This window comes from Rosa rugosa, chromosome 5, assembly GCF_958449725.1.
Source record: "Rosa rugosa chromosome 5, drRosRugo1.1, whole genome shotgun sequence".
In the NCBI taxonomy this organism is placed as follows: Eukaryota; Viridiplantae; Streptophyta; class Magnoliopsida; order Rosales; family Rosaceae; genus Rosa; species Rosa rugosa.
In genome coordinates, this window is record NC_084824.1 from 17,622,653 (window position 1) to 17,633,959 (window position 11,307).

General features: G+C 38.5%; 2 protein-coding genes across 3 annotated transcripts; both read right to left on the reverse strand.

Moving 5' to 3' along the window:
- Positions 1 to 132: 132 nt before the first annotated feature.
- Positions 133 to 5,373, reverse strand: LOC133712966 (probable histone-arginine methyltransferase 1.3). Of its 2 annotated transcripts, XM_062139082.1 has the most exons (15): positions 5,023 to 5,373; positions 4,561 to 4,623; positions 4,252 to 4,354; positions 3,934 to 4,077; positions 3,604 to 3,707; positions 3,385 to 3,483; positions 3,228 to 3,297; positions 2,969 to 3,065; positions 2,460 to 2,514; positions 2,239 to 2,322; positions 1,212 to 1,393; positions 955 to 1,127; positions 724 to 875; positions 578 to 622; positions 348 to 486 (listed from the first exon to the last, which is right to left on the reverse strand). In XM_062139082.1, exons 1-14 carry the CDS (start codon positions 5,200 to 5,202, stop codon positions 614 to 616), a joined length of 1,515 nt encoding a protein of 504 aa, XP_061995066.1. In that variant the 5' UTR covers positions 5,203 to 5,373; the 3' UTR covers positions 348 to 486; positions 578 to 613. The 2 variants fall into 2 exon arrangements, with proteins under 2 accessions (XP_061995065.1, XP_061995066.1); XM_062139081.1 differs by lacking the exon at positions 578 to 622 and having other exon boundaries at positions 133 to 486.
- A 2,480-nt stretch (positions 5,374 to 7,853) lies between these two features.
- Positions 7,854 to 9,764, reverse strand: LOC133712967 (xyloglucan 6-xylosyltransferase 2-like). Its single transcript, XM_062139083.1, has one exon. It carries the CDS (start codon positions 9,490 to 9,492, stop codon positions 8,119 to 8,121), a length of 1,374 nt encoding a protein of 457 aa, XP_061995067.1. The 5' UTR covers positions 9,493 to 9,764; the 3' UTR covers positions 7,854 to 8,118.
- Between the last annotated feature and the right edge of the window lie 1,543 nt (positions 9,765 to 11,307).

Consider the following 11,307-nt stretch of genomic DNA (forward strand, 5'->3'; position numbering starts at 1 on the left):
AGATGCAACATGAGAGAGCTGTCTCTCCAGAGAGAGTCGAGGGCCTGACAAATGACAAGTGCAACAGCCACGCCACGGTGATTCCGAAGCATTGCAGGGGAAGAAGACAGAAAATGTAAGGGCAAAACCCTATTGACTTTAAAATATTTTTGCCAGAAAGTTTTATTAATGACTTGGTTAAATCAATAACATTGCACAAATCTGCTACAGGCACTCAAATAATTAACTAATTTACAGGGGGCAAACCCTAACTAAGAAAGTAGGAAGACACTAATGAACAGAAAAGTAGCAGATTGACTTCAAAACCTAGAACATAGGAGTAAAGCAGTTCTATGTTACAAACACATGGGCATATCAGAAGTTTCTTCAAAGACCACTAGATTTGTATTTGGCAAATTCTGCCAGTGTAATCTTAGGCCCTGAACTTGGTGATGGTTGTGGAATGAAGTCGGGATCTTCAAAATCCTGAGTGTCAATGGGTACATCCTGTAACAACATGAACCAGGTTAGTCTACTGTAGTCTACTGTGATAGTCACGACAATGGGGAAAAGAGTGTAGACAAATGCACTACAAAACCTGGCATTTATGCTTCTTTTTATTTTTTGTTTGCTTCTAGAGATCCTGGTTGATTTAATTAAAACCGTTAATACTTCTGACAAAGAAATTCTAATTCAATTACTATGAAAAAGTCCCTATGAGACTGGTAGCACTGGCAGTGATACCTGTGAGTGTAATTGCTGATGTGGTTGTTGATCTTGGGCCATTACATAAGGTTGTGGCTGCGACATCCTATAGTAGGGCTCTTTAAGATCAAGTTTGCATGATGATGACTGAATTATACCCCCTTGTTCAGCACCGGGGCCCCACATTTTAGCTGAAGAGGGAAACCCACAACTTGGTTAGAAACCAGGGAAAGAAATCCTCAACATTGAACATAAGTAGATAAAACTGACCTGATAATGTGAGATAAATTGTATAACTTTGAGCATTGTGGGCAATCATGTGGAGTCGCCCAGTTATTTCTTGTCCTGCCATCACATAAATTGGCTGCGAGAGAACGCAGCGTAACTGGTACCAATGGGTTGTTGGTGAGCCAGGAGCAGTGGTAAGCCACCTTTGTACAGTGCTGTGACACAGCAGTTTGAAAACAGTTATGATAGAGAGAATGAGAAATATCAAGCCCACTGCAAATGCACAAAAAATAGGTTACCTCCCACCAAACAAGACATCGAACCAGCATGCTAACCCATGCACTCTAGTGCCTACAGAAGCTACAAACCGTAATGGTATATCAAACTCATACAAGTCCTCTTCCTTTATTTTACTGAAGTCTATCACGTGAGACAAAGAAGGAGCCACTAATAATCTTGGATCAAAAGCATCAACGACAGGCTGTACAAGAAATAGAGCAGGCAAATTTTAGTACATCACCAAGTTCTACCAACCAAATTCATAGTCAGATCCACACAATAGCCAATCAAATTTTAAACACAAAATTACTAAGTTCAACCAACCAAATACATAGTTAGATCCATACAATAGCCAAGAAAATGTTAAAAATGAATCTAGAACCTGAAGGTGTTAATGATCAACTCACCGAGATACTTCTGCCTAGAAATCTAAGGGGTTTGAAAGAGCACTAGCAAAGAAAAATCTTGGATGATATCAGTCCAAGATTCCTTTCCCTTTTTAATTTAGAGTGACTCCATCTTTTACAGAAGTTAAACTAATAGGAATTGAATATATACTTTAGTATTTGCTGCAAGTCTGAGACAAACTAGCCAAGAAGGACAAGTTTGATATCTCGCGAAATCAGTAACAACACACTAGTTTGAGTTGGGGGTAAATTCATGTTATGGTAGAGAATGTAGCTAGTTTAACCTGATGAGGAAGAATGTGAGTTGCAAAGGTGACATTTCAAATTTGATTTGGCTTGAACCGATTTTGATTTTCACTCAGAATACAATGAGGCAAAATGCCATTGAAAGTTCCTCTTTGCTTAAAGATTCAAATCTCATAGTATAGAAGAATCAACAACAGCTACAGAACAATTTTGTAATAAAAATAAAATCTTAATTACTTGACACTCTAGACCAATGAAGGTTACAATGCCAGATCAATAGCCTAAAGAACCATTCAGCAATGCACATCCAATACATTCTACGCTTGTGAACATTCAGCAATGCATGTACAATAAAATCTAAAGACTTTACAAATAAGCAAAAGAAAAAAAAGACCTGTGAAAAATATCCTTCGAATGCAGATCCATACAAGGGCGTCAAATCAACACCATAATAATTTTGTTGCTGCCAGAAGAGAGCCTGTAGATACACAAACCAGGTACATTAATATTTGTTTTTCTCAAAAGAAAAGGACAGATGGAGAGAGGAATTATCAGACTACAGAAACAATCTAATGAACTTCAAAGAATAGATGAGACAAGTGAAGACAGACGCACCTTATTTGCAATGTCAACAAACAAATATTCATCACTGAAAGGTGCCATGTGTATCCTGCAGAAGAAATCAACTTGCATTGATGAGGAAAAAGTGAGGGTAACAAAAGTAGTCGATGTAGAAAACCATAAAGTATTGGCTGCGAAAAAAAAAAAGTATGCCTATATAGTTATCTTATATATAGGCATATTGTCATGACTATTAACTAAGTTTCACAAGAATTACCTACGGTGCTCATGGTCCGACACAGTTTATTGCTTGCCAACCACTTGTTAGTTGTTATAGAAAGGTGTTGAATATTCCAAGGTTGATATTGGATGACAATTGATTAAAATACAAAAATATATATGCATATATACCACCTTAATTAAGGGTACGGTCAGTCAAAAGTAGCATTAGAAGCCTAGTATATAAGGTGCCAACTTTGTTCACAGGGTCCAAGAATACAAGTTGAACAGTATCGACCTACAAGATATAACAAACCATAGAAGGCATCAAAAGTTCATACTACCTTCCAACTCCAGGAAACATTTTTCCATTTGGCTGAAGAAACCGATCTCTTGCAATCACATAGGTCTCCAGCATTCTTTCATTAATTAACAATGTGCCTAAAGCCAAAGAAAAAATTATATTAGAACAATAAAGGAAAGGGAAAGAGAGAACCATGGAACTTTGAAAATCTAAGTATTCCAAATAGTTTTTAAGATTTACTGCTCATAATAGACCCCTTAGGGGGGGATCCAATCAACTGGCTGAAGCAAAAGGCTTACCCATTGGCTCCGAGATAAGTATATCTGCTTTCTCAGGTAATTCAACCTCCTCAACTTTACCTTTGATTACCTATTTTGCATGAAAGTATCCAAAAAGAGAATAAGAAAAATGAGTGATAAGGGCATTAACAGTTAAAATGACAGATAAAGATCTCACAGTTATCCTTTGACCCAGTGAAGGGTTCCCAGCAATTAGTTTGCGTGCATATTCTGCCATTTCAGATGCTTCCACAGCATAAACATGCTTTGCACCAGCCTATATGTTGGTACAAAGAAAACACTATAATTAAAAATAAATAAGGATATATGCCAAAACCAAATCAGAAAGATGGAGATCCACAGTTCTGAACTTGTTTCATTGAAGAGCAAAGTGTACCTGAGCAGCAAATAATGACAGAATACCACTACCGGCACCAACATCAACTACCACACGGCCAGTGAAATCTGCACGGTTTTCAATCACTGCTGCATAATAGGTTCCTGTAGAAAGATAAATAGCACATGATTAACATATTCGCCAAGCAACTCTGGTATAAATCAAACTTTCCTGACATACAGAATTATAAGAACAACCCATAACACCGATAACTAGGAAATGATAAAAGTTTGCATTATGTTTACAATATTTAACTCAACTTCTCAACAAAAAATCACAATAAACATAATGTTGAAGAGGAGCAAGAAAATTATGGATCAGTAATCTCACCTGTCCTCACATAATCTTGTAACATGTTTTGTTGATGTAGCAATTGTCCATAGTAATGGAAGTACATTTTGGCAGAAGATGGCTCTATTTTGTCATCAAACTTGCTTTTGGAAGATGTTAGCTCTCCATTTGGTAAACATTTTCCTGCAGAAGCAAACAACAGCAATGTAAGAAGAAGACTAGTAAAATTCAACTTACTAGGATCAAACACGTTGTCATAGACTCATAGTAGAGTTAATATTTGGCATATAGTGACCAAAACAAATTATAACAAACTAACGACCGTTCAGAATCATAAGTAATCTTTTGAAACAGCACCTTCAACAACAAGCTCTGTCTTCCATTGCTCAAATGCATGATGGAAAGCTCCACTCTCCTCCTCATTTTTAAATTGGATTGTGAGGCCCCTTGAATACAATTTCTGGTTCAAAAGGATTAATGTCAAAAGAACATCCGGCAGCAATTTAACAAATCATACAATCAAACAACCATACAGTAAACGAAAACACCAATTCAACTTGCAAAACTGCAAATTTACTAAAGAAATAAACATGTAAACTCGGTACCAAAGCAGTTTGCAAAGTAGATCTTTAAAACGCAAATGCACATAGTAAGTATTATTATTACCTCTTTGCCGGTATCAGAACCTTCAGATATGCAAGCAGACTGCAAGGGGCCCAACTTGTACAGCTGAAGAACACAAAAACACACACCGAAATCATATTTTAACTGTTCATCATCATATCCAACATTCTCCAAGACATTAATAATCCAACCGATAATCCGAAGGATAAAGTAATTATTAAAGTCTATTTGATCGCCGAGAAGTATCAAAAGAATGAATACATACATAATTGAATCCAACTGTTCTCTTCTATTCAATTTCTACATCAATTACATAATAACAGAGCTATATTATTTTTTTCCCTCTGCTTTTCTTTTTCATCAACTAAACGAGCAACGAAAGCCAAATACTCAAACTCCAAATCTAAACAGTTCAATTTCCAGTTCGTTACTTTTACTTACTTCCATATCAGCCAATCCTACAATAAGATCAAAACAACACTCCCAAGTAAAAGAGAACCAAACCTTAGCAGCTTGAAGATCGACATTGACGGGAGCGGCCGACTCAGACTCCGGCTGAAATCGAAGCTCCGCAACACCATTCTCGGCGGCGCTAAACCTAGCAACGGCCGGCGACGAAGGAGAAGACGAACCGAGCTCGGAGATGGAGACCAAAGCAAACTCCTGCGCTTTCGAATTCTCCATTACTATCGTCTCCTCCGGACCTCACTCCCAGAGTCCTTATTCGATTTATTTAATTATTTACAGAAACCAAACCGCCGAGTTTTTATTTTTTGAAATACAATTAGGGTTTCGGAAGCTTTGGAGAATTTAGGGAGCCGCCAAAGGATGAGTAGTAGTAAAAGACCCATCGGACGATTTTAGCTTTGGGCTTTTATAGTGTGCGCCAAATGTGCAGTGAGTTAATGCTTCACTACCTCTTCAGTGAAACACAAGGTGGTGACGTGTCCCCTGAGGTGAGGTACTGTTTGTTGTTTTAGGGACGCTGACAACGCAGCTAGGGTACAAGTGATGACGTGGTGGATTTGTGAGGGTTGGATTTGGGGGGGTAGGCCCAATGGAATTGGTTCCTTGCTTGCTTGAGGCTGGTCTGGACCAGGTATCTTTACTTTGCTTTAGCTTTGTCTGGCCCAAATTGACAATGCGGGGAATGAATCTCATTAATTAACGAATATACGACTATCATTTCCTAATTAAAAGTCCACTTAATCTTTAACTAGCCCTTTAAAATGTGCTCCGCACATGTCAATTGGCTTTTATTTTTATTTTTTTAAATTAAAAAAAAAGTTACAGCAGTTTCTCTCCTGATTTTGAGGAAGTTTCTCATTTTTTCATGGGAGGTATTGATGTAGTCAATTGACTATCTTATCCTCATATATAATAATTTATTTATTAATATCTATATTATGTGAGGGCATATATGGTAGTTCAAAAATTTAACCATTCCCTAAAAAATTGGCTTAATTATATATATATATATATATATATATATATATATATATATATATATATATAATATATATATAAGATTTTAAATATATATATATATATATATATATATATGAAAAATTAAGGGTCTTTCTAAATGTACCCATCAAATTTCTATGTAGACCCAGCAAATTTATTTATTTATAAATATTTTTAATTAAACCACCTAAATTCCCATACTAACCTTTTCTTGTACCCAGCTAAAGAAACAAGCCAACGAGGCAATGAAAATTTCCCAGCTTCATACCAATTTTCTTCGGCAGTTTCTGGGTTCTTTCAAGATGAGGTTTCGATTGTACTATAGCTTAGTAATAATTCTTGTTTTTCTAAATGAGATCCAAGGTTCTCAACTCTTGGTATGACTGATTGAATTGAAAAGCAATACCACTCAATCCTGAGTAGAGAAACCGTAGATGAATAAGATCACAGACGTCAGCAGGCATTTCCACCAAGTCATTGCAATAGTCAATGCTAATTTCCTCTAGATTTGAAAATGCGTACAAAATTTGGATGGAACCGTCGTTGAAAGCTTTCCCAATGGTACACCGTACACATGAATAGAGATATCTTTTTTAGACCCACCAATTGTATGAGGTTCTTGGTCATTGAAGGTATTGAGACACACTCCAATCTAATTCTCTTTAGATGAGATAACGAACCCAGTAGTGGGATATTACTTGGTTCAGCAGGCGAGAAACCATAATTCTCCATCAAGCCCTTCTTCGCAAACCAACCGGTCCCTTCCTCAACCCTCTCTCTTCCTCTTTAATCAAAATGAGGTTGAAATTTATGTATCTAAATTCTATATGCTGGAGCAGATAAGCAATCTGCAATTGGGGTTAGGCGAATCACTAAGACGACGCGAAGTTTCCATCACTATAGTTTCTTTGCTGGGTACAAGATAAGGGTAGTTTGGAAAATTAGGTGGTTTAATTAAAAATATTTATAAACAAATAAATTTGCTGGGTCAACATAGAAATTTGTTGGGTACATTTAGAAAGACCCAAAAAGGTTGACAGTGTTTGTAGTGGTATTAAGATCAATTCGCACATGGCAGGTGTAGAATCTATTGAACCTAAATCCTATGATTTGAAAACAGTAAAGAAAGTTGTCTTGAAAAAGACTCTCATCTCTGATATGAGTGAGGCTTCTCATTCATAAATTGTTAGTTGGTCACACTATTCGCACAAATTATTAGAGTATTGGGGTATTGATTTCTTTATTCTGCTCAATTATTGATTTGTTTGGAACTGCTTCTTAACAGCCTAAAATGCTTTTAAATTTCCTAAAAAGTGCTTCTATACGAGAAAGTACTAGTCAAGTTAAGTGATTTTAGAACTCACATGAGATACATTTTCTATTCTTTTTGCAAATTTTTTATATTTATAATTAACTTTTTGTTTAAGCTCTTGGAGTTAGCTGAAATAGTGAGGGAGGGTCGGAAATTCAATAAGACTAGACTAGATCAGTTCCCTCTAATCTATTAAAAAAAATATATATATCGTAATACAAAAGCGTTTTTGTGTCTTCAAAAAACAATCTCAAATAATGTCACATGTTATGTTTATTACACCTAGGGGCCACTAAACGTGATGTTGAAATAAGTCTATAGCAGTTTTTAGAATCTCACACAAAAAATTGGAAAGAATCATCCCTAAATTGTAAGAAATTGAAGCCGCCTAACACTAGCGGTATGTCGAGGCTTTTTACAGAAAACCTCATAATTTCGTTGGTAGTATAACGATGAGTATAGTGCATATTTAACCCACACCTTGTTGTCTTCCATTTGTACTCGAGCAATTGAATACAAAAAAAAACTTTCTGCTATTTGTTTTCACACATATGACTAAATCCAAATCTAAAATATATACACCACTGGCACTCGTAACATTTACATATCCTTGTTTCCAAGAAACCAAAGATAAATCCAATCTTTAGTCCAAAGTTCACAGTGACCACTAACACAATCCCATAAAGCAACAACACCAATTGAATTAGAAATAGCAAAAATATTACAAAATTAACCTGTGTTATTACCTTAAATAAATAAATGAAAATAACAAAAGAAAAGTTACACAGAAGTGCAGAACATCAAGAAGAAGAAGATGAAGATCATGATGATAGCTTGATAGCCTTGAAAGGAGGGTGAAGCAACCCAAGCTCATCTTTCAATTCAAGCGGAGTACTACTCTCATTCCTAATCCTCTTCACTCTCCTACTCGCCAACGACTTATGAGTAAAACCATACATCTGCAACACTTGATTATCACCAAAATTGTAAGCCCTGTCCATTTGCTTCAGGCACCTCTCCACCGGATAATCCCCGAACTTCCCGCACGGCTTGCACCCCACGAAATGCGTCACCAGCGGCCACCGGTGGTCGCCGAGCCCAGGATGGTAATTTTCTATAAACTCCTCATACCTGTCCACCAAAATGCCCCAGTAACCGTGCAAGTAGTAATGATTTTCCAAGTACACTTTCTCCCCCCACCTCTCTCTCCCCGTAGCAAGTAAATAAACCATGGCGGACTGATCGTCGGCTTCGAAAACCGGCCGGCCCTTCAGCGCATTGGTCAAAACCTTACCCGCCTCGTCCCTTATCTTCCCCTTCGGGCCCATCGGAGCCCACGCATCCAACAGATCCAGCGACCACTGGCAATTCCTTAGCAAGAAACTTCCGGTATTCAACCCGATCCAGTTTTTATCATCGTACACCATTTCGTTCCATCCGTGCATCACGAAATTGTGGTCCTTGTATCTCTCCCACGGCACCTCAAACGCCATGTCGGTGAACATAGCGTCACTGTCCATCCACCATAGAAACTCGACTTCCGGGTGGGACAGCAGTAGCTTCCGGATCAACGGCAGCTTGGCCCAAAACCCGGCCATTTCCGCGTCCAACAGAGCAAAATTGTAGAAGATCTCGATTCCGTGGATCCTGCAGTAGTCGATTTTGTTCTTGATCGATTTCAGCAGGTAGTGGTCGCCGACCGGATTCTCGCACGGCTTCGGCGACGACCCGGTTACTAACAAGACTCTGGGCTTAGTGGGCCCGACGAAGTTCCGGAAATTCGGGTTCTGCTTCAACCACCCGGCCCGCTGCTCGTCCCAGTCCGAGATTTTCGGACCCAGCGAATACGGCGCGTTCGGATCCCTCTTCTCGTCGGCGCCGCCTTCCTCGTCCTTGAGGATTTTCGATATGTCGAAAGTGGCGTAGTTGTTGGAGTCGGCGTTGTCGTTCTGGGCCGCCGCCGCCGTCGTCTCCACCTCCTCGAGGACACGGTGGGGCTCCACGCGCCGGTTGTGCGAGTAGAAACGCTCGCGGATGTCGTTGAAGTCCTGCTCGGGAGTCCCGAACTTCCCGGCGCCGATTGTGCCGCGGAGAACCACGACGGTCATGAAGAGGCACAGAAACGTCACCGTTCCGTGGCGCGCCGCCCTCTGGATCTGGCGGACCCGCCGCACTCCGAAGCACCGCTCCAGCATTCTCAACTGTAGCGGAGATTTCACTGTTAACAACTTTACAATGGCGTTTGATACTAAGATCTCATTAAGAAAGTGATGGAGGGAGGGACACAATTGTAAATAGGAAGAAGAGTAAGGGCGAATGGGGAAGGAGAATGGGGAGAGTCGGTGGAGCTGGAGAGAAGAAGGGAGACTGGTTCGAAGTCTCTACTGTGGAAAGTGAGCGATAATGGGAATACAGAAAATCAGGAAATGTATCCCGACAAGTTTATTATTATTAAATAATTTTCGTGATATCTATATTAAGGTTCTTCTCGCACGTCAGCACGATGTGGGGTTTTAATAGGGTGCGGTTCATTCGGTGAAGGAGTACGTAGAGGCGTGGATCCCACGGACGGGTGACGCCTGTCGCCTGAGTGATTGATGGCCTGGAAGTCCGGTATGGGATCCAACCAATTTCCTTAAAAAAGAAAAGAGTGAATAAATATTTTTTTTGTTTCTTTGGTACAAAAAGAGTGAATAAATATTTGAATCACGCCATTAACATTTTTTTTTTCATTTTTTGACGAGGGTCATTAACATTTGAATAAACCGTGATTTGTTTGCCTTTTTGACAAGGTAACTCGTTTGACTGAATATTTGTGAAAATTATTGCTCCCAAACAGAGTAATTATCCTACCATATTTCTAGAGGTTGAAAATATTTAAATTTTGCTTAATATGTTTACTGTTAATTGAAATTTTACTGTTCTCTTGAACTATCACGTGATTGTGTATTATCAAATTTACCATATAGAAATATACGGAGAAACCTGCTTAAGCTATTCAAATTTTTTTTTTTTTTTTGTCGAATTGGATTCACACACTTTATTTATTTATTTATTTATTTTTATTTTTATTTTTTAAAACCCCACCCCATTCCCACCCTTGATGGGGCTCGAACTCCTGACCTCTTATATATGAGACCAAAGCCTTACCACCCCACCAAACACACACACCCAATTGGATTCACACACTTCATAACGGCAGCATAACGGTTCAAAACGTGGCATTTTTTCCTTATTTTTTGGCTATTATTTCTTGGGAAAATAACTGATTTGATTTATTTACTATTTTAGCCTCATAATATAATTTTTATTTACTAAACAATTCAATTAACAAAGGGCATAATAGGATTTTCAAAAATTTAACCATGGGAAGTAAGAATTTGCTTAAAATTTGTTGTCATCTAACTTGTAATGTTAGATGACAACAAATTTGCTTAATATGTAATGTTCATAAGTATAAATTTGTTGTCATCTAACTTGTTAACCTTTTTTCTAAATTTGTTATAGTTAATGCCAATTATGTTCAGACAAGTTCTTTCCCTCATGTACCAACCGAAATTATTGAGACTATCATTTTGTGATCCCCCCCCCAACAATTTACACGTTAACCGTTTCTGAGAAGCACCATAAAACTTTCACTTCTATTATTGCACAACTCATAAACAACCCATCACAACAACAGGAACGTACGTAGAGGGAAATTAAGAAATACCAAAACAACGAAAACAAGCTAGAACTGCAGGTAGCTTTCAAGCACAGTGAGATGAGATCATGAGAGGCTTCACAAACCACGCAATCACAATAGCATCCAACTCCCAGCGAAGAAGAAAAACCGAGGCATGTGTCGCTGGGTGCCACTTGACGCGAGCAGCGTCGGCATTTAATCGAGCACATGGCGTGCATGACTGTGACGTTAACAGCTAATATCATCTTTAGCTACGATCGAGTTAACAGCTAATCATGTTTCATGGTGGAGGGAAAGAAAAGAATGGCCAATACGAACAGAACGG